The sequence below is a fragment of the Candoia aspera genome, chromosome 14 (genome assembly GCF_035149785.1).
Source record: "Candoia aspera isolate rCanAsp1 chromosome 14, rCanAsp1.hap2, whole genome shotgun sequence".
NCBI lineage: Eukaryota > Metazoa > Chordata > Lepidosauria > Squamata > Boidae > Candoia > Candoia aspera.
The window spans coordinates 18,372,651-18,395,800 of record NC_086166.1 but is presented as its reverse complement, the minus strand read 5'-3'; the positions used below and the strand labels follow the sequence as shown (position 1 = coordinate 18,395,800).

The 23,150-nt window shown below is 47.4% G+C and overlaps 2 protein-coding genes across 2 annotated transcripts in view; one reads left to right on the top strand and one right to left on the bottom strand.

Annotated features, from left to right (window-relative positions):
• The window catches only part of ZDHHC4 (zinc finger DHHC-type palmitoyltransferase 4), a 17,232-nt gene extending 6,464 nt beyond the window's left edge, over window positions 1-10,768 (top strand). The window contains exons 5-7 of the mRNA XM_063315017.1: window positions 5,788-5,913; window positions 6,703-6,947; window positions 8,457-10,768. Of these exons, the coding sequence (XP_063171087.1) occupies window positions 5,788-5,913; window positions 6,703-6,947; window positions 8,457-8,729 (644 nt within the window). The 3' untranslated portion in view covers window positions 8,730-10,768. The remainder of the gene's footprint in view (window positions 1-5,787; window positions 5,914-6,702; window positions 6,948-8,456) is intronic.
• On the bottom strand, window positions 10,639-23,150 carry E4F1 (E4F transcription factor 1). Its single transcript, XM_063315022.1, has 14 exons — window positions 22,926-23,150; window positions 21,972-22,096; window positions 21,577-21,673; window positions 19,302-19,507; window positions 18,981-19,101; window positions 18,474-18,626; window positions 16,929-17,095; window positions 16,338-16,565; window positions 16,017-16,122; window positions 14,135-14,352; window positions 13,557-13,755; window positions 12,978-13,138; window positions 12,673-12,735; window positions 10,639-11,548 (listed from the first exon to the last, which is right to left on the bottom strand). The coding sequence occupies exons 1-14, from the start codon at window positions 23,080-23,082 to the stop codon at window positions 11,189-11,191; spliced, it is 2,361 nt and encodes a 786-aa protein (XP_063171092.1). The 5' UTR covers window positions 23,083-23,150; the 3' UTR covers window positions 10,639-11,188.

The window sequence follows — 23,150 nt, the reverse complement described above, 5'->3', positions numbered from 1 at the left end:
AAAAATAACAACTGCAATAACTTGTAATAACAAGTGTTACAAATTAATCCATTACACCCAATTAAGGTAAAGGTAAAGGTTTCCCTAAGTCCAGTCGTGTCCGACTCTAGGGGGCGGTGCTCATCTCCGTTTCAAAGCCGAAGAGCCGGCGTTTGTCCGTAGACACTTCCTCCGTGGTCATGACTACACAGAACGCTGTTACCTGCCCGCCGAAGCGGTACCTATTAATCTACTCACATTTGCATGTTTTTGAACTGCTAGGTTGGCAGGAGCTGGGACTAGCAACGGGAGCTCACCCCGTCACATGGATTCGAACTGCCAACCTTCCGATCGGCAAGCTCAGCAGCTCAGCGGTTGAACCCGCAGCGCCACCGCGTCCCTCTACGATTAAATGTGACCAAAAATATCACCATCCAATCCCAGTCATAAAAGCTATTAGATATCACCAGAAATAGCAACCCATTATTTTTACCATGATCAAATAAACCAATGTTTATTTTTTCTTTCTCCTAGCAATCTTTAAGTCCCACAATGAAAGTTCTAACATCTGCTTTCTCATACTCTCTTTGGCTCTTCTCAAAATTCTTGTCACCTTTATCAAAGTCCTTTTGAAATTCCAATATAGTAACTCCAGTTGTTGTTGTTTATTCATTCAGTCGCTTCCGACTCTTCGTGACTTCATGGACCAGCCCACGCCAGAGCTTCCTGTCGGTCATCAACACCCCCAGCTCCCCCAGGGACGAGTCCGTCACCTCTAGAATATCATCCATCCATCTTGCCCTTGGGCGGCCCCTCTTCCTTTTGCCCTCCACTCTCCCTAGCATCAGCATCTTCTCCAGGCTGTCCTGTCTTCTCATGATGTGGCCAAAGTATTTCAGTTTGGCCTTTAATATCATTCCCTCAAGTGAGCAGTCTGGCTTTATTTCCTGGAGGATGGACTGGTTTGACCTTCTTGCAGTCCAAGGCACTCTCAGAATTTTCCTCCAACACCACAGTTCAAAAGCATCGATCTTCCTTCTCTCAGCCTTCCTTATGGTCCAGCTCTCGCAGCCATATGTTACTACGGGGAACACCATTGCTTTAACAATGCGGACCTTTGTTGTCAGTGTGATGTCTCTGCTCTTAGTAACTCCAGTAGATCCCTTATATTCCAGCAGAAGAAAATAACCTACATTGCTCTTTTATTTGTATATTTTTTTAATTTTTATGTCATCCAATTCCATTTGTAAATCCAGTATTTCCATTTCTTCTTGTGAGCCATAATTTTGAAATCCACCAGACGTTTCTTTTAAGGAAGCCATCTGGTGCCCTCTGGTGTCCAACCTTCAAAGCCTTCTTATCAGCTCAAAATACAAACGAAAGAAACTTTTCCCGGGAGAGGATCCTTTTAATAAATTTCGAAGTATTTTCATTCAAATTCCTCTGAACTCTTAATCCATTTAAGTACTTTCCAAAATTAGCACTATAATCACCCTCTTGCTGTATATTCCAAAAGAAAATTTAAACATATAACTTACTTTCTAGATGGATTCAAGAGAAACTTACCCAGCAAACATCAAACTTGCAGTTCTGAAGGTTTTTCAATCTTTAACAAACAATTAAAAAAACTCCAAAGTGATTAGAAAGATGAGGGTTAGTCGAGCTTTGAGTTCATAAAAGGCCACATTAATGGCTCTGAGCACAATGGAATCCCGCAACTCCCAGCTGATCGCAAGAGACTGCAACAAGATCAGTTTCTGCCATCTACTTAAAAAAAACAAAAAACAAACTGCTGGCTGGAGGACATATGGGTAATCTCTCCTTGATCTGAGGAGAATTTTCGGCAGTCCAGATCCAGCATCCAGCTGCCTTTTCAGCCGTAATGTCTCCCGCAATCTGTGGAATGTCAATTCGCCATTCCTCACCAGAAGTGATTCCCCCCCTTTTTTAAAAATCTAATTAGAGAGAGTTAAACTGTAAAATGGTTTTATCTGTTACAGGCTGCTAATGACTTGCAGAAGCAAATAGTTCTCCATGCCAAAGTGGCAGATTGCTTATATAGGGATATTTGGGGAAAACTTTATAATAAAGATTTATGTCTTACATGACAATTTCCTGTGCAGTAATACTTACACATAAAAATAACATATTTCTGTAGGCTTCCCGCAGAGATGTCTCTTGAAACAGTTTACCATGATTATTAAAATACAATAAAAATAGTATATCAAAACAGTGTAAAACATTAACAATCAGGTGAAAGCAAAATGAATCCATTCATTTAGTGTTCACACAGAGAAGGTAAAGCAGATACTCAGTTGTGGCCTAAAAGACGCAAAGTAAACGCTGCAGCATTTCATTGCAGATGGGTGGTGGGGCTATTCCAGGTTGGGCATCACCACTGAGAAGGCTGCCTGCAACGGGGGCACTGTCTCCCTTGGCAGATGCAGGGAAGGATGGCACTCACCCACTGCACAGTGGCATAATGTGGTTTGGTGAGTTTACATAGGCTCCCCGGGTTGGAAAGCCCAGCCCTTGCCAGGCACAGTTCTAACAAAACTATCCTAGACAAGGGGCTGCCCAGCCTCTTCTTAGATCAGTGTTTTTCACCCTTGGCAGCTTGAAGATGTGTGGAATTCAGCATGGTTGGCTGGGGAATTCTGGGAGTTGAAGTCCACACATCTTCAAGCTGCCAAAGTTGAGAAACACTGGCTTAGATACTTGCATCAAAGGGAGGAAAACCTTCATAAAGATAAGAGCCGTTCGACAGGGACCCAGCAAGCGTGCTTATCGTCATGTTTTTCCTAACATTCATTTAGTGCAGTTTGTAAATCAGTTCATGGTGAGTAGGCAATCTGGCAGTCACTGCAGCCCCCAGGACAACAGACCCCTGGAACCCTGGAGCAGGAGTTCCATGCGTCCTCTGTACAAAATGATCCACAGAAACAGCAAGGTGTAGTCAAAGTTGGATTCTATTTGGCCCTTGACACCTCCCAAGTATGAAAGTGCCCTTTTGTGCTTTGAATAAACAAGCCCCTGTCCCTGTTTTGCTGCAGAAAGTAGCCTTAGACTCCCAGGAACAAGAGGCTCTTCCTGATGGCCATGTTAAAATGCCGTCGCCAGTCCCTGAGCTGGCAGAAAAGCAGGTTGCCACAGCACTCCTGCAACAGAACTGGGGAAGAGTGCGGCTCTTAGCACTTCTTGCAGATCAAGTTAAGGAGGCCATTGGTAGATTCCCTCAGCTTTGCCTCCTCTTCCACCGGCTGATGCACAAGCAGCTACCACCCTCCCCAACATGGGGTGGCGTGGGGTTGATGAGTGTAGGCAGGCACTTAGAATGGTGGGTTTAGTTACCAGTTGAGGGGCCTGAATTTATAGGTTGCCAGTTCAGAGGGGGGTGCAAGTTGGTGCAACTCCTCTTCTGTCCATGTGGTCTGTCACTAGGGCTACTTCTGAACATGGGTCTAGCATTCTCCCCCAAGAACTTGTGTTTAAACAAAGCCTAACACTCATGGGGTAAAGCAGGAGGTAAACAATAACAAATGAGTCCCACCCTGGGCTGCAAGGAAATGGCTGCAAGGGAATGGCAGTTCCAGCAGCCAGGGCCTCAGCCTAGGGAATCCAGGTCTAGCATCACCAGAGCCACAATGATTCCAAATTGGTGCCACCTCCCCATCGCCTGGTAATAAAAATAGTATACTTTATATATAAAACCCCTTATCCATGGAAATAGCAGTGATATTAGCAACACAGCTGGCAAAATCCAACACTCTTTCTCAGTTTAAACTAACCTGTGCAACACGGGATTAGTGCTCTCTTTATACAGAGTCCACTTAAGACCCAACAAATGCCATGGACAGTGCAGTCAGTCATTATGTCAGCAGATGCAGCTGTGGAAGCCAGCCCAAGCCAAAGTGGCTATAGAAGGCAGTGCCCAGCGAACCACAGGATCAAGAATTACAGAATCTGAAGGCTCGTCTAGTCCACCCATGAGATGTGACTGCCCAGCTGCTTCTTAAAGACCTCCAGAAGTAGAAAACCCACAGCCTTCCTAGGTAGACTGTTGCACTGATCTTACTATGAAGATCTTTCTTCCTTATGTTTAAATGAAATTTAGGTATCTGTAACTTACACCTGTTATTTCTGGTCCTAGTTTCTGTGGCCATGAAGAAGAGTTCTTGGCCATCTTCCCTGTTGCTTCACTTCATGTACCTGAACACCAATAACATGTCTCCCTGAGCCTTCTTTTCTTCAGACTAAACATCCTCAGTTCCTTCAGCCTGTCCTCATAGCCTCCTAGAGCATGTCTTCAGGCCCCTGTATTATCCTTATTGCCCTCTGAATCCTCTTTAATTTGTCAGTGTCCTTCTGGAAAAGTGGTGCCTAAAACTGTGTTTTTGTTGTTTATTCGTTTAGTCGCTTCCGACTCTTCGTGACTTCATGGACCAGCCCACGCCAGAGCTTCCTGTCGGTCGTCAACATCCCCAGCTCCCCCAGGGACGAGTCCGTCACCTCTAGAATATCATCCATCCATCTTGCCCTTGGTCGGCCCCTCTTCCTTTTGCCTTCCACTCTCCCTAGCATCAGCATCTTCTCCAGGGTGTCCTGTCTTCTCATTATGTGGCCAAAGTATTTCAGTTTTGCCTTTAATATCATTCCCTCAAGTGAGCAGTCTGGCTTTATTTCCTGGAGGATGGACTGGTTTGATCTGTGTAGAGTACTCCAAATGAGTTTTACCACTGCCAAGTAGAGAGAAATAAGGACTTCACCTGTCCTTGATCAAATCCTTTTTCTATTGCATTTGTTCTTCTAGCAGGGATCTCACACTGCTGACTCATGTTCAGCTTGTTGTCAATGACCACATCCAAGTTCTTCTCAGATGTAGTGCTCCCAAGCCATTAATCCTCCATCTTGTATGGATACTCCGTATTTTTCTTCCCTAAATGTTATATTTTACATTTCTCCCAGTTGAAGGACATCTTATCTCTCTCAACCCAGGCTTCTAACCTATCCAAATTAGATTGCAATCTAGTGAAGTATGCCCAATAGTGTCCAGTCATTTTTTTAGGACAAAGAGGGAAAACAGTGCTTTAAAACTGGAACACATGAAAACAACTTAAGCTGCCTCAGCTGCTGGTTGGGAATCAGATGAAGGCATCATGCAAAAAAGTCATCTGAGCATACCTGTGCTGCAGTTAGGAGGATGTGAGGAGCAACCCACAGTCTGGGGGAGCAGACTCTTCTCTTTAACAGAGCTTGAGCAGGAGAAATTTGCTTCAGAGGAACACAGTCTGGATTTTCTCTCAACTGCATCTCTGATCTGGACACTCAATGTTAACCTTTTTAATTTTATTTATTTTTATTTTATTTCTCAAATTTGTGCTACTGCCCATCTCCCCCCAGAGAGGGACTCTGAGCAGTTTACAATAAGTTAGTCAATTAAAACATTAAAAACAATAATCATAATAGAGCATAAAATATAATACAATGCATTGTAAAATTAAAAAATAAAAATCCAGATGGCTCCAAAAGATCATAAATATGAGGGGGGCACTCTAAGGTGCCAGCCATTGCCAGGACTGACTCCCTCCCTCCCCACCCCAAGCACGGTGGCAGAGCCAGGTCTTCAGGGACTTCCGGAAGGTCAGGAGGGATGGCAGGATGTTCCAAAGGGTGGGAGCCACTGCAGAGAAGGCCCTTATGAGTACCTTATGGTACTCAAGGTAGATGATAGGAAGGAATTCTCTCAGCAGCTGAGACACTGCAGTCCCCCCGTTCCGCTAGTGAGAATTTTTGCTGTTTCCCACCCAGGTACCATAACCAAATCCAACCAGCTTCTGTTTCTTCATGCATATGCATATGATGGTGTGATGTTTCAGCAAGATGTCGAATGCCTTACTTGCGCAGTGAGAAAACCAGCCAGATCCCGGCACTGCAGTAAGAGTCTCAATTTAGCATTTCTCCTAGGGAAGCCTATTTGTGCCTTAAGATCTGCTTCTTTGTTTCTGGTCTGGGCCCTGCCATCATTTGGAGTGAGACCGGTGGGGAACCTTCCTTGTCCAGCATCCAGCTCTCCATAGCAAAAGACTAAAATGGGCCCTGCAGCCATCACTCCCTCTGTGCTGCCTGCGTGGCTGGGCCAAAATTCTCGTGGTTTTTTTTTTTTGAAGGCTTGATGGACATCAGGAACCTTCCCCATTGGACCCTGCCCAAAGTCCAGAGGGAGGGGAGGGGCTACCTTGAAGGACCAGAAGCGCTCTCCATGAGTCACTGAGAAAACGTACCCTCCAACACCTACATTCTCACTTGTTATCCCTTTGGACTTTTTCCTGATCCTCTAGATCAGATTTTAAGTCCATGCTGGCAAATTAACTTTGTTTTACTGGCTTTAATGCAGAATGGGATTGTATGGGAAGTGGTATACAGTAGTAGTATTTAAAATCATTCATTCATTCATTTCCATTGCAAAGTACTCTGGGAAATGACTTGCCGGTAAATCTCTTCTTCTGCAAGTAGGGGGGACGTGTTCAGAAAAATGTTACAGAGCAGAGCCAAGTGAATACAGTTAAATCTTTGCAGTATCAAAAAGTGACGCAGTGTATGTCAGGTTTTTCCTCCTTGAAGTGCAGACGTTTTTTGTTATTGCCCATAGATCGAAATGCTGCTTTACTTGGCTTTTAACTTTTAATTTCTTAAAACCTTGATCTTCCTCCGGGTTCTGCTCAGGTGTGTGCCAGGCCTGCGTGCATCGTTTTGATCACCACTGCATTTGGGTCAATAACTGCATTGGAGCTTTCAACATCAGATTCTTCCTTTGCTACCTGCTCACTTTGACCTCCATGGCCGTTTCTATTGCAACTGTAACAGCCGGCTTTCTCGTCCAAGTGGTCCTTTTGTCGAATATTACATTGGGACATTACACTGATGACCAAGGTCAAGAACATCCAGTCGATACCTTCTTTCTTATTCAGGTAAATATTGACTGACTGCTGACCCTCAGCAGGGGGAACCCCATGCATTTTTCATGAGGGTAGGATGCAGAACTGCAGACTGGATTTCAGAAGCTGCCTGAGACAGTAAAATGGATTGAGATCAGATATTTTTGTCTTGCACACTAACTGAAAACATTGATATAAGGACATTAAATGAACATGCTTGCTTTTTTAATCAGCGTCAAGACCATCTTGAGAGTAGTTGTTTGTTAAATGTGGTTTCCTGTCTCTGAAGTAAGCAAAAAAAACTGAAAACCAAATTTGGCTGATTAGATGAACTACTCAAGATTATAAAATCCGAATTTCTATGTTTCTATGTTATGTTTGTCTTTTAGATTGTTAAATACTTTTTAACTCATCATGCTGTACACCACTCAGAGTCACGTTTTTGTGAGACAGGCGGCTATATAAATATGCTAAATAAACAAACGCAAACTAGCCTTTTGTGATATCCTCATTAATAAAATGAGAACTGGATGATACAACTGTTAGATGAACTCATGATTGGCTGAGCGAATGCTCTCAAAGAGGACTTGTTAATGGTTGCAGTTCAGCTTGGAGGAGAGTACTGGGAGAGTGTCCTGCACTACTCCAGTGTGTCAAGACTTGGCATTGAGGAGTGTGTTGCCTAGTCTGCAGTGGGAAGGGTGGCTGAAAAAGAAAAGGTTCAAAAAGATCTAGGCAAGCTTCAGCGGGGGGACAAAAACAGAGTGACATACAGAATCCTGCATTTGGGGACAAAAAGATTAAAGATACGATGGCGGAGACCTGACTTGCCAATAGTACGTGTGAAAATAATCTAGGTGTTCTAGCAGATCACAGGCTGAAATGTGGTGTGTGACGCAGCTGCTAAAAAGACAAATGCTCCTTCGAGGTGTTTTAACCGTGGTGGAGTCCAGATGACAGAAGTCGTCGTTCCACTGTATTCTGCATTAGCCAGACCCCATTTGGAATACTGTGTGTCCATTCTAGGCATCCCATTCTGAAATGAATGTTAACAAACTGAAGCTTAGAGGTGGGCTCCCAGGCCGCCAGGGGACTGAAAGTGAAGTCCTGTGAGAAACAGACAAGGAAACCGGGAATACTTAGCCGGCAGAAACAAAGGCTGAGAGGAGATGTGACAGGCCTCAGAAATCTAAAGAGCGGCCAATTCAGGCCGGGGGAGCAGGCTTGTCTGCCACCCCAGAGGGAAGGACCAGAATCACTCCTAGAAGGAAGTAGATTAAGGTTAGATACTAGGAGGAATTTCCTGAGCTGTCAGCCAGTGGAACAGATAGCCTACGAAGTGGCGTTCTTCACGAGATAGCCATGTGTCCAAAGTGCTTCAGCAGATCCTACATTTAGCAGAGGGTCTCTTCCAAGTCTGATTTAGCAGGTGAGCAAGTTGATGTTGCCAGAGAGAGAGAGAATTACTGCCAGACTGGGCTAGCAGGGTGGATGGAGATCCTGTGCCTCTGGATTTTAACTTGTTTCCCCCTCTCTTCACAGCATCTTTTCCTGACCTTTCCTAGGATTGTATTCGTGCTGGGTTTCGTCATTCTTCTGTCAGTTATCCTGGGCTCCTATTTCTGCTTCGTCCTGTATCTTGTACTGACCAACCAGACAAGCAACGAGTGGTTTAAGTCAGCAAGATACACGTGCTCCTCCTCAGAGAAACACAGCAGACAGGACGGGTACAAAAATATGTACTCCAAAGGCATCTGGGCCAACATAGCAGAAATCGTGAAGCCCCTGACAAGTCCTGCAAAGAAAAGGAAGTGACTCCCTACAGCCCCAACGGACTGCCGGCCCCAAAGATCTGGCAAAGCAGAGTGTTACCAGCCCTGCACACCAGCCCTGCAAGCCTACCTTCCCTGTGATGAACAGGAAACCCTGGGAAGCCCACGGTTTCTATCCACCCTGCAACTTTTAAGTGGTCAACAGCAGCCTTCCCTGACTTAAGCATGGACTTACGGCACAGTGCAGCATGCCAAGTTTAAACTTACATTTCTGCTAGAAACTGATTTTAATTTTTATTATTTCTCTGATGTTTTTGCCGGTTGCTTGAGAGTGCTGGTTGTTTGAGTCAAGCAACCGGCAAAAACATCAGAGAAATAATAAAAATTAAAATCAGTTTCTAGCAGAAATGTAAGTTTAAACTTGGCATGCCGCGCTGCACCGTAAGCCTGCGCTTACGTCAGGGAAGGCTGCTGTCGACCACTTAAAAGCTGCAGGATGGAGAGAAACCCTGGGCTTCCCCCACTGGGGCTCGCCGGCGCCCAGCGGTTCCCCACCACCCTGCCTTGTGGGGCTGAGAGGAGGGGAGGCGGTGGCCAAGGGCTGCGCCGCTTTACCTGAGAAGTCGACCAGTGCGGGGCTCTCTGGTCCAAACCAGGAGCAGGCAGAAGAGGCGAGGGAGCAGCAGCCGCTGGGGCACTACCTGGCGCCGGCTTGCACTCTGCCCAGCCCCCAGTTCACTCGGTGTGGCGGAATCCAGGCAGCCCAATCTGGCCACACGATGGCTCCAGCCAAGAGAGTCCCTGTCCTTCCCAGGACTGGAGCAGCTGGGGGAGGGAAACTCCACAAGGAAGAGGGAGGCGAGGAAAGGGGCGGGAACCAGTGGGGAGAACCAGGCAGCAGGAGACTTCTCCCAGCTTCTGCACATTTTCCCCAAAGAGGAAATCCCGGTGAGGTCCAGCCTGTGGCACAGTTGGAAAAGCGAAGAGTGCAGCTGCTTGTGTGCCAGTGAGGAAGCTCTTCCAAAAGCTGGCGGGACTGTGGGTGTGTGCTGCAGAGGACCTGGCCAGCAAGCTCACTCAGCGTTGATCGCTGCACGGGGACTCCCTGCTTCCCATTAGGCTCCCTGGACCCCTTCCTGGCCAGTCTCCTTTGAGGTTGCCAGTTCTTGTCAACCTGACCCCCTCGTGGGCCATCAACTTCTTTTGCGCCTCGCTTTTTAAGGCCGCTCGCTTTGAAAAGACGTGATGCTGCTCTGGGGCGGGATGAGCTCCAGGCTGATTTTCGGCCATGCCCTGCCAAAGCATTGCTGAGAACTGCTCCTTAACTGGCGCACCTGCCCCTTAATGTGCTGCCTCATTATTGCTGGTGCCGCTGCCATCTGCACGTTGGCGGGGGGGGGGGGGCAAGAGGCCTATTTTTAATAGTAACTCTCAAGCAACCAGAAACTACATTTATCCGGCATCTACCAATCCCCATGGGTGCTGGTTAACTGAGAGTCTACTGTACTATGTACTAAATGATGGAAGACCCAGAAGGGGAAAAAGTAGGAATCTGTCAGTGTGGGAGCTGAGTGGTATTCTTTGCGCTTTTTAATGTTTGCTTGCTAAAGAGCCCTAGGGAGGCAGTGGTATGTTACTACTACTATTACTACTATTTTTTGGGTAAGACGACTGGAGGCCTACACCTGCTCCATTTCCTGCTGCAAATTGACAGGAAGCCCTGCTCTACAGCGTTTTGCAGGTAGCTGGAGCTGGAACCATAGACAGCCCTGGCCTGTGTTATGTGGGTATCAGAAACCTCTAAGAGGCCAATTCTGTGGCTGGACCCCTCCCGTCCTTGAATTACGAGGGCTGAATTTCTGTTTGAAGCCTCTGAGCTGCCCTCTTGCACAATTCCCTTTCCTGCTGGCTTGCACCAGGGGACATTCCTGAGAGAAGTAATAATTGGTATCTTTGAAGCCTTCAGCGCTCTCCTTTAATTACATCAGAATACAGCAATGTAAAAAAATTGTTTTTTAAAAAAATATTTACAAATTAAACCAGACAATATATAATTAAAAGCTACATGGTTGCAACAACGTATAGTGTGGCATTTCTGAGCATTCTGGCAGTGCTAATAAAGCCACTGGTTTTCTAAGGATGATATTCCTCCTGAGCTGCTTACAATCCACACTCCTATGAAAAGCTGCGGGGTCCCCTCCCACTGCCCGGAACCTCTCACAGCCACATAATTAAGTATCCCTGCACGCAGTATTTGTTCCTCTTAAAGTGCTCTGCTTTACAGTTGCGTGGTTTCAACAAGCTGCCGCTGTCCACAAGGGCTTGGTACACTCCCTGACCAGACCAGACCAGACGGCAGCGAGCTCACTTAACGTGTCACCTAACGCGTTCGTGAGCAGCAGCTTGTGAATCAGCTCTTGGGGCAACCCCACGCCATCCTGGTCGCTGGGTGCAGCCAGGCCTCCGACACGTACAGGCCACACCCGAAGCATCCCCCCTGCCTTAGACAATCACAGTCTGAACTTCCAGTTCCTCGTCCTCCTCCTGGGCTGCAATCACAAACTCCCCCGTGTGTTCCATTATCTCAATGTCCTCTGATGCCACCATGGTCACGGTGGCTTCCTCAACCTCCCCGCTGCCCTCCGTGGCCAGCACAGCCCCTTCACCAATGGCTGAAGCCAGGGTCATGGCAACCTGCTCCGTGAGGCTCTCCGGAGTTGCTATGGCAATTGTGTCAGCATCCACACCATCTGCCGTCATGGTTGAATCGTCCGCCACTGTGACGTTCTGGACAATTATCTGATGGCCAGAATTGGCTTGGTTTACTATCTGCTGAACCACCTTCATTATGTGACTGTCCACCTGCATGGGGGGAAAAAGGGTACGCTTATCCTCATTTACTCCCATCAGGACCCAACACGTAAAGCAGAGCTGCATCTTACTACTTAATGCGCTTTTAGCATCCTCGGTGTGGAGGAAGGCTGGTCCCACCACAGGCAGTAGATAGCCCTTTGAAGGCTTGACTTCCCACAGTACGTTTCTGGCTCCCGGGATATGGTCCTGCTCCATCGACAGCCTCACCTGTTCAACCCAAAAATAGGGAAGGGGGCCCTACCGCCATCCACAGCGCCATCTTCAACTGAAAGGTGGCTAATCCACAAAGGGTGAGGATTTCTGTCATGGATCCTCGAGAGCCACCAGCCAAACAGGCAATTCTGCACTGGAGAACGCCCGGGATCTGGCTTACTGGTTTGCCTCGCGCTAAAGGAGAAACCAGAGGTCTCTGAGCAAAAGAGGTTTGCTGCTTCCTAACATTATTAACATTCCAAAAGACGCTCCCAGAAAATCCAAACACAGTGAATGAGACGAAACTCCATTTCTGAAAGCCAGGCAAATAAAAAAGGGCCCAACCCAAAGAAATCCAGTTGGGGGACCAGAAACGTAGATCCTGGAACTCTGTTCTGCTGGCGCATTGTGGGAGATCCAGGGCTGAGGGGCAGTGATGAGATCAGCCTCTTCAGGAACAACCGTTCGCCTTCCCCCTTCCCCCCCTTGACTCCCCTCTAATTCTTCAATCCAGATAGATGTAATAAGGACTTGAATTCTTAATGAAGCAGCAGCACTCATCCTGGGACCAGCCTTTAGTCAGCTGCTTTCCATCCAGCTGTTGTTACTGAAGTTTATGGGCCGCCCAACTCTGGTGGGCTCTTCAGCTGGCTACTGAAGGAAGTAATCCAGGGCAGAAAGGGATCTCCCTGGAGAAAAGCAGCTGGTGGCAGGAGTTACAGCACTACAGCAGGGCGGTGGGTGGAGAGACTGGAGAGATCCCCTCACTGGAGCCAGCAGTGCCCAATCCACCCCATCCCATGCTTGCATACACGTGTCCCGTTACGTGGGGATTTAGCATCTGGGGGAGGGATTCACTCCTTGCAGCACTGAAAATTGTAATAGCTACGATTATTAGAAGCATCCCTGGAGGAACCCACCTCATGCCTGGTTCCTTCTATGATCTCAGCAGCTTCGCTGGTTTCCATGTCTTCAGCCGCCGTCTTTAAGAAAGAGTGCACAGCAACAATTTAGTCTTAACCATTTAGAATGACTTCAGAACTGCTATTAGCAGCCTCCTCAAGAGCTACAGCCCACGACACACATCCCTTACGCACTTCCTAGTCTATCCAGTGGTTTGCATGATGAGTCTCCATAGTCACTGGCCCACCTCCACATTAGGCCTCCAGTGCAGGAGTATCAGTTTCTTACTAAAGGCTCTCCTTCCACAGTGAGACGTGCTTACCTCAATTATGTACTCCTGCGTATCTGCCACCACTGAGGAAAACTCCACCAGGACGGTAGGGGGGTCTTCAGAAATTACAGTTGTGGCCAAACGGTCAGCTGACTGGCCCTCCTCTGACACCGCTGCTTCTTCAGCTTCTTTCAAGGCAAGCAGGCAGCCGCCTGGGGAAGGTGGTGGACAAGACAGTTCAGTACTTATTAAATGAACAGCAGGAAGAATTTTCCCAATTAAAAGTTCAACATCAACAAGCACAAGTGCCCACCTAAATGTCTGGACCTTTAAGTAATTCAGTACCAAGGCACACCAAATTTATGGCATTGCAATATGCAAATTAACCTTTTTCTTATTCTGAGTGCTTCGTTCTGCATTGACACAGTGTAAGGCTCTAAATTTTTCAGCATCTTAAAAGCTACTTTACTTACCTTCCACTAGGACTAACGAAGCTTCAGCTCGGTGGCACAGGAAGAGGTGGGGGGGGGTCCAGAAAGGTGGAAAGCAACACGCACAGCTCCCATGCCAGGAGCTGGGACGGATGTAGGAGCCCGAGCCCGTCTTTGGGCAAACTCGCCTCCTGCTCACCTTTGGTCCTCAGGTGCCGGTTGAGCGTGCCGTGCTCAGCAAACCCACGGCCACATTTGTAGCATTTGAACGGCTTCTCGCCCGTATGGTGACGGATGTGGCGCACCAAAGAACCCTTTTCCCGAAAGCCTTGATTGCAGAACTGGCAGACGTACGGCTTTTCGTCCAGGTGCGTTCGGAAATGAACCTGCTGTGCATTCTGTTGGAGAGAGGACCATGCAGGCAGCTTGAATTCCAGAAATGCTGGTTTTCCAAAACTGGTATTCCAGAGTAGCCCTTCCAAACCTCCACAAAAAAATGTAATTCAGTTTCACTTCAGAAATTTCCCATCTTTCAAGGGCAAAAGGCCTGTTCTCAATGCCTTTTCTATTCCTTTCTTTCACACGTATCTGGTTGAATTCACTGAGTCCTTCCACAATTAAAATCACCAGTCTTCTCCTGGCCTCTGCTACTCTTCCCTCCCCGGCAGTTGTGCTTACAGTGGTTTGAACAGGATCGGCAACTTTTAAGGCCCAAACACACCAGGAGTCAGTCTATTAGTCTCAGGAAACAAATCCCAAAAGGAACGATGCTCCTACCTTGGTCTTGTACCTCTTCCCACATTTGGGGCAAGGATATGGCCGCTCGTCAGAATGCACTCGCCTGTGCCCCTTCACATGTGCAATTGTCTTGTACAGTTTGCCACACTCCCCACAACGGAACCGCCGTTCATTCACATGCACTTCTTGGTGCTTTTTAAGCAAGTACCCTTTGGTGAATTCTTTGCCACACTCCTCACATGCAAAAGATTTGTAGTCTGGGGGAGAAACGAAGGGAGATATTCCACAAATAAGATGTTTATGAATGGGAATTCCAGGACTTTTATCAACTTTGAAGACAAGTTTTATGGGCCTGTTTACAAAGGCCTGGCAGAGCAAGCAGGACTCCACTACCTGCCCTTCTCACAAACCGACGAGGCAAAGGAACTCTCGTCCAATGGTGGCTGTTTGCTCCCAAACGTGTGGCAAGGCAGGCAAAGGGCCAGGTAGGCCAAATGTTGAGGCAAGGAAGGGAATGCACTGGTCTGCCAAGGGCTCTGATGTGGCAGGTGATGGCAGCAGCCCCATGATAGGGTGTTGGGGAAAAGGTAGCCCCTCTACCACCAATTTTTAGCTGTGGAGTAACCTTGAGAGGTCACCACGCAAGCACTGCAACCCAGGTGTGAATCACCAGGACCAAAATGAAGAACTGGCTTCAGAATTTTAAAAAACTGCTTAGCCCAAGCAGACACCGACATATTCAGCTTAAACCTACAGACTGTACCTTCCTGTGCAGCAGCTAAATTTAAAACTGCTCCCAGCAGTCAAGCCTTTGCACCAATAGAAACTAGCAAAACTGCATTGGGAGTTTTATACTAGCATTTTATACCACTCTGGAGTATCAAATGGTCTGCCTGATCATCCAGACAGCTGGGTATTAGAGCAGGGGATCATACAGCTCATCTGGACAAATTGGCACAATGGGCAGAGGTCAGAAATAGGAATCTCAACAAGAACAAATGCAAAGTACCCCAATCTGGATAGGAAATTTCAAGGGCGTAAGATGGGATAGACCATACAGGACAGCAGAAATGAGAAAGAGGTCTGGGGGTCTTGGTGGATCATAAGCTAAATATGAACCCACAGAGCAATCCACCCACAAACAAAGCAATTGGGATTCTTGGCTGCATCAGCAGAAGCACAGTGTCAGGGTCAAGAGAACTGATCACTCCTCTTCTGCATTGGTCAGACCACATTTAGAATACAATACGGAATCCAGTTCTGAGCCCCACATTTTAGGAAGGATGTTGATAAACTGGGGCATATCTGGAAGACAGCAAGCAAGATGGCAAAGAGAACAAAAAGAAAAACTTATGCAAGAATGACTGGAAGCACTGCACATATTTACCCTGGAGAAAACAAAACTGCAGGGAGTCATGCTAACTGTCTTCAAATATCTGAAGAGCTGACATGCAAAAACAGAGCTGAATTGTTCAGTTGTTTCAGAAGACAGGATAAGAAAGAATCTGTTTAAATTACAAGAAAGTAGATCTCAGCTGGGCACCACAGAAGTTTATTGTAAGAGCTATTCAGCCACTGAACAGACTGCCTCAGGAGGTGGCCAACTCCTTTCCCTGGAGGTGGTTAAAGAGCATCTGATGACCACCCGCCAGGGATGCTGCACTGCACATGCAGGAGGTCACCCTGGATGGGCTTCAAGGTCCCTACCTGTATATCCTGTAATTCTATGAACGCTGTGGAATGATGTAGAGCGCCTCAGAAATATTACTATTGAATTTCTGTGGGTAATGCTGCCTAAAATGTCTTAAGTTGCTAAGATCTTAACTTTAGCCTTTGCAGAAAAAGGTGCAGTCTTTCAGGAATCCAAGGAAGCATTCTGCCTGTAGAAAACTGGATGAGACCCAGCAGGATGTCCTCTTACCTAGATGCCCACTGATATGGAGATCGAGACTGCTCTGTTCCCTGAAGATTTCACTGCAGTAAGGGCAGACGCGTCGCTTACATTCTTCTGTCGCTTCAGGATCTGGCTATGAAACAGAGGGAGCCCAGCATGAGCACTTGCACGCTTGACAGAGAAATTTTGAGTCAGCGTTGCACGAGGGCTGCAAGACGAAGTGAAAGCAAGCTGCGTCCCGTCCCTGTACTCCATGGTACCGCAGTACAACACAGGGCATTGAATACGTGTTTGACAGCAAGCCAGGCAGGGTGGGTTTAAATTAACAGAGCCCAGCGATGAACTTACAGCTTCTATGTGCTCAATTTCCACGTACTGCTCTTCACATAATTTCTCAGCTGCTTCCACCTCCTTGTTCTTTAAATCCTCAGCAGCAGTGGCAGCGTCACTTTCATCTGATTTGGCGCTCTCCCCCATGGAAACCCGCTCAATCACGATTCCAGAATTCCTCATGGCTTCCCGCAGCAAATTCTCGTTGTCCTCCCCGTCAGGTGACAGCTCCTCAAGACTGGACGACTAAAGAAAATAAGGTGTAGCAACAATGATTACTAAGCAGGAAGAAGAAACTTCTTCCTTTAACCTAGAATCCCACAAGTCGCCACAACCTGTTCTTTCAGTCAACACTTCTCATACTTTTTGGCTTCAGGAACCCTCTGAAATGTAAGCCTTGTCCCTAACTTAGGTCTGGAGCTCTACTAGTTTTGTTTGGCTGGGTTACTTTTTAGATCCACTGCAGATCATTCTCGGGGCAAACCTCCAAAGAGGGAGTCTTTATTATGGGCCTTCTGCATTACTGCTTCAGGGTGGCCAACCAGAAACCACCATTTCTCCGGGTGTGTTTCCAAGACCGGTGTTCCCCCCGACAGAGATCGCACTAACCTCTTGTCCTAATGCTTTTGTTTCAGAGACCGGGAGCTCCTGCATCTGGACATGGACTTCATGGAGAACATTCCCTTTTGCATCTGTCACTAGATGGATTACAGGGGAGGCCTCCACAGACTGAGCTGCCAGTGAGGGAATGGCTTCACTGCTGGAGCTGTTGGCCCCTTCAAGAAAAGCAGCACATACCTAAGAGTGCAACCGGTGGCTGGGTTCCAAGGGAAGCGAAGCGAAACGAAGCGAAGCGAAGCAAAAGCAAAGCCCTTCAGCAGAGGCTCCCTCTGACTAGCTTTGGCCACTGCCCCACCCCAGGCACGCAGGCAACTCTGAAGCCTTCAGAGGACGCTTCCAAAGGATCTTCGTGGGACAGCAGCACTCCTCCCACCTTGCAGTCTAGAGGTTAATGCTCACCTAAGGCCTTGTCGCAAGTTCGTGGCAGCGTCCTGGCCATAGTGCAGGACTGTATCTGAGCTAAGACGGGGTAAAGCCCAAGAATCTCCCCAGAGACCCTGCACAAATCCAGGCAAAGCACGGAAGACTGGTTTATGGTACAGTGTGTTGTGCCGACTCAGGGTTAATTTTGGGCCCTCTCCCTTGGTCACCATTCGTTGTTGCTTTGCTGCCCTGCCTGCCCATCCACTTGAATAACCTGGATACTGAATTAATACATTTTCTAGATTTGCACAATATGCTGCATCATACACTAATCAAATTCCCTGAGATCACACACCACATTAACAAAAAAACCAACTAAGCTTACTGCACTACAGGGGCTAGATGTGTAAAGATCTGATCCTGCTGAATGGGTTGTTTCCTCCAGACTGCTCTTTATGATCCAGGGCTTATTTCTGTTCTGTCTGACCATTGGCACCAGTCGGAACCCTTCACTATTTTTTTTTTTGGTGCCATTTATTACCTCACCAATCCAGAGGGATCTACTCACCTGAAGGATATTTATCCACTGGCAAAGCACTTGCCAGACCTAAAGCCTGGTTCCATTAAACAGCATGACGGCCAGTTCTTTTAGCACCCCTTTATGGAAACTTGTAGAAATCAGACCCTCAACGTCCATTTTTGGTGTAGAGAGCCATGGCTTTGGTAGTCAAGATCCAGAAAGTTCACTGGCTTTTCCAAACATACGCTCAATCGAAATGGACCTGCTTTATCTGTGAGTTCCCACAATGTTGCCCCTTCTCACCGGCAGCCAGGTCTCCCTTCATCTGTGTAGCTGTCCCAGCTGTAGCTCCCTAGCAACTCCTTTCATCCTGAGTACAGTAAAATGCCTTTTCTACCAGGCATTCTCCCAATCAGGCAGTTTTTCCCTTCCTTCCTTTTGTGAATTAATGTTTCCTTATTCAGTGATATTCCAAACCATTGCCTGCATCTCTGTGCCCATGCCTCACCTCACATAAAGCCATTGTCGGTTCACATATGCGCAAGATGGAGAGGACCTCTCAGTTCAACTTCATCTCACAAGACGAGACGCACACGCACTCTGCAAGCAATATGGATGAGTGGGGAAGACCCGTGAGCTTTTTTACTGACCTGGGGCTACGTCCTCTTTGTTAACAACTATTTCCTTATTCAAATTGAAGCGAATTTTCTCGGTGCAGGGAGTCAAGGATTTCAAATGTCGAGTCAAGGCTCCTGATTCCCGGAAGCTTTTCCCACATTTCTTGCACTTGTAAGGACGCTCATCTAGAGAAACCAAAGGAAAGTCACCTTACGGAAGAACATGGCCCCACCATCTCCAGATGACATTTCTGCACCAGCCCTTCAGAAAAGGAACTAGATGGGCCTGCTGTCAGACCAGACATATATAGACCTTCTCACCGATACATTTCTTCTCAATGCTCAGCAGGAACGCTGCTCATGGCTAGCAAGGTAACGCTTAAGGGATTAGTCCCAGAATCTATTTATTTGAGGCTCTCATCCTAGCTGTTCAAATGCCTTTTAACTTCCAATGTCTTCCCCGTCCTCTTTTTAGCTCTATTTCTGAAAGCTGCTTAATAACTGAGTCACTACGTACAAGAAACCAAATCCTCTTTTCACCTGTGTGACGGCGATGGTGTCGGATTAGCGAGCCCTTGGTCCTGAAAGATGTCCCGCATAATTTACATTCGTAGTCCTTCCTGCTGCTGTGAGTGATCATGTGAGCCTTGAGAATGCTGGCCTAGAACCGAAGAATATAAACGTTTGTGGTACTGCCCAACGTGGGTTCGTCTTAAGGAAGTCAACTTGACACTTCAGACTGTGACACTGCTGCCTTTTCTCACCCAGAGGCAAGACTTGCAAATACTATGTCTCAACAGCATCATTTTAGTTACCATTTATCCAACAGCACCATGAACGTAGCTAAAACCATTAACATACCGTCTTAAACGTCTTGTGGCACAGTTCACAGACATAACGGCCTTCCTTATTAACCAGCAGTTTAACTTTGATAAGTTCCAGAGAGGCACCTTCTCCTGGGCCTCCTGGATTACTCTGAGTGATTCCACCATCTTCATCACTGGGGCCATTGGGACTTTCAAAGACATGATCTGCAGCTACAACAACCTCCTTGATATGCCCACTACCTGCAAAGAGACCCAAAGCCAGTTATGTTCTTTACGTAAGAGCGCTTTCCATAACTAGCTAAAGACACTTTTTGGGTGGCCATACTGGACAAGGCTCCATGATGGAGTGGTTTCTGCCATTATAGTTCAGGCTGAAGCACATCCCTCTGAAGGCCTTGGCAGAACTAGAAGAGCTTTGTGGGCAGAGAAAGCATTTTCATGCCATGTTCCTATGGATCACATCAAGACATGTTATTTAGTGGACAAGGCAAAATAACCTTCTCTGACTGTACCAATACATTTCATCTCAGCTAACAGTCACACCATTATTCTGTATTCTGAAAAATAGTTTTGTCTATTCTATTCCAGCAACCAGGTGCATTGGATGCTCAAATTTTAGTATGATAAAAGGGCCTGGATGACTTCTACCAATTTGCTCCACTTTAGTCATAAACCGATCTACAGATGCTCTGTCACACTTTTTCTAAATTAAAAAGTTTTAAATGCTTTATTTTTCTGCAGGGAAAAATAATCATTTTGGCTGCTCTTTCCTGAATCTTTCCAGGTTCTTGATATCCTTTTACAGTTGGCAGAATACAGTGCACCTGATGTGGCCTGAACACAGATTTATATAAGAACTTTAAGGTATTATCTAATAATTTGTAGCAAGACATTTTGCTTTTTGCTGCAGCTTTATGTGAAGAACATGCTTTTATTGAGTCACAATCCCAAAATCTCTTTCCTGATGTATAGCCACTACTAGTTCAATCTAATCAATTGCTAGATTCACATATAAAGTCATGGTTTATTACATCATATATTCATATATTACGTTATATGAATAACCAAATCAACCATATTAATTTATTCATTCATTCTTCAGTCAACAACTGATTCTGAGTGGATTACATATCTCACTCAAAGGTAGAATTAAAAATACACTAACCATAAAACAGTAACAAAGCAGCCATAGCTCAAAAAGAAAGGCTTAGCACTGGGAAAATCTTTTAACAGTCAAATATCCCTGTATAGAATGGAACCATCCAATTCTTCAGGCCCCAGTGGCTTTCCAGAACAGTCTTGAGAGCTTCACAGGACCCCAGAAACATAGGGGGAAAGCTGATCTGAAGGGGATTCCATTCCAGAGAAGGGGAAGGGAAGGGAAAAGGCCCACCCATAAGGTCTCTGCAGATGACATTCCCTGAGAACAGGACCCTGGAAGAAGCTCTCACTTTTAGATCTCATCAGGCAGGGAAGAATCCCCCAGAGAAGCTAAATCCTGAACCATGAAGGACTTTAAAGATGACAACCAGCATCCCGAGTTACACCTGGAAGCCAACTGGTAACCACTGCAGCTCCTAGAGTAGCTTTCTAAAGGAATTCAAGGCTTAGAATAATGTGTGAATCTAGTCGATATTCTTATTCTATTTTGTTCCAAAGTTAAGAGGAACATTTGCAATTAATTACATTTTTTAGTTTGTTTATATTCCTGAATTAATGGGTTTTCTGGATATGCACAATACACTGAACCATAAACTAATCAAATACACTAGGGTTGCATACCTAAGCGACATTAACAAGCAGGTTAAAATGAACAAAGCTTAGCACATGTAAATGCAACCAAAAGCTCTTTAACTGACCTGCCGAGCATGTTGGCAAAACCATTCTATGAGTGTTGAATAGTACTGTATCATATGTAAATCCCTGATGAATTCCACTTATTTTCAGTATTGTGAAAACTTCCAATTTACTAACAACTTCCAAAATTTTAACCTGTTATTTATCCTCTAGAGGACCTGACTGAAGACCATTAAATTTATTCAAAATCATGGAAAACTATTGAGTCATATGAAATTACTGCACATTGCACTAGGCCATTTTCCCTTTTAATCCAATACTACCAACACTGATTGACAGCAGCACCATTCCAAGTAGGAGTCCTTCCTAAAGCGGGCAGATGCCAAGAACTGAATCTGGGGTCTTCTGCATGAAAAGTACACACTCTTCCTCTGTTACATCCCCTCCCCCTTAAACACCCACAGTGGGCTTACCGATGCACTAAAACGACTTTAAGTAGTTGGCAGACCTACCGACAATTGCAGGGGCATTGCTGATTTCTTCTGTTATCGGAGCAGCTTCAACAACTATATGAGCTACAGTTATAGGCGCTTCAACAGATGAAATCACCTGATGGAGCAAGTGGAGCTTTAGTATGAAAATACCTGTTGCGGTAGTGACATTCCACAAAGATCCAAAATACCTTTTTGCAAAATTTACAACGTTGGAGGTGGTAAAAGAGCATCTCCTAAACCAAGAGCCATCCCATAGCTTCTCATACTAATTAATACTCCTTATAAAGACAAGCTGATGTTTTTTGCACCCACTGCCCTCCTAAGCCCGCCAAAGCTCCAATCACCCAGCTTGCATCCCCAGCCCTGGTCCCCAGGGAGACAATGGAGCTGAGACGCTGCCTCGGGAAACTTGCCGGGGTTGCTGCTGCAGCTGCATCCTGAGGCCTCTGGCAAAGCTTCTGCAATTTGTGTTGCACAAATTCTTCCAAGGAGGTGAACTCAGACTGGCAGCGACCACATCTGTGCCTATCATCTTCATCTAGAATTCAAAAAGCGGAGGAGCCTGTCACATTTTAGACAGCATGGAGGGAGATTTGCAAATGACCAACCAGAGCAGCTGCACTCGTTCCAATATTAGTGTTTACAGGACTGGGATGATAAGCAGCAGCATTTGTTTAATCGTTACCAGTAATTCCAAAGCAAATACACAACACAGAGTTAAAACCTCTAAGAGAGCATCCCTTTAAGACTAGGGCCACAATCGAGATGCTGCCTCCACAAAGGGGTGCCTGGGGAAGGCAGCCCGTCGGCCGCTGCAGCCCCGCCGGGGCCGCCCTCACAGGCAGACGGGGCCTCGGCGGAAGAGCCAGCCGGGGTCGGCACCGCGTGCCCAGCGGCCCCTTCTCTCGCGCCCCCCGACAGGCAGCCTCCCCCATTTCCAGACGAGAGGCCCTGCTCGTCCCGGCCGATCTGCCGGCGAGGCCCGCGCCCGGCGCGATCTCGTCCCGTCGCCACAACGCCCCGGCGAGGGAGGCTGTCCGGAGAGCGCGCGGAGGGCAGCCCTCCCACTCACCCCCGACTCTGTCCGGCGACAAACCGACCGACCGACCGGCCGCCGGAGCGACGGCATCCCACCCCCCCCGGAAGACTCCGCATCGAGGCTCCATCAAGGCGGAGAGTTCGGCCTCGACGGGCCCAGCGCCGCGCCTTCCCCGCCTCCCGCCCGTCTTCGTGACGGGGCCGCCAGGGGGGCTTCCGCCCCTCCGAGGGCAGGGCGGCCCCGCTGCGAAGACGGGTCGCCGCTCCCCCCGGACGGGCCACGGAACCCGACAGGGAGCGCCCCCCCGCCTTCCTCCGGGCGGTGGTACCTTCTTCCTCGAAAGGCGCCGGGAGGCTGAGGAAGGCGGCGGCGGCGGGCGGCGGAGGGAGGCCGGCCGCCGCCGCCTCAGCAGCGCCCTCGCGTCCCCGTGGCCCAGCTGCCGTAAGCCCCGCCGGCCCAGCGCCCGTTGCCATCGCGGCTTCCATGTCGCAAGGCGCCGCAACCACCAAGATGGCGGCTTTACGGCCATGTCGTCATAACAACGGGCCCGCGC

Bases quoted from the DNA above. Each gene is read 5' to 3' on its own strand.
- E4F1 (XM_063315022.1), bottom strand. From the start codon at position 23,082: ATGGAAGCCGCGATGGCAACGGGCGCTGGGCCGGCGGGGCTTACGGCA. The intron at 19,102-19,301 runs GTATGTTAATGG...CTTCGGTTCTAG, and splicing joins GCCACAAGACGTTTAAGACG to GCCAGCATTCTCAAGGCTCA. The intron at 13,756-14,134 runs GTAGGAGCATCG...TCTCTCCAACAG, and splicing joins GGAAGAGGTACAAGACCAAG to AATGCACAGCAGGTTCATTT.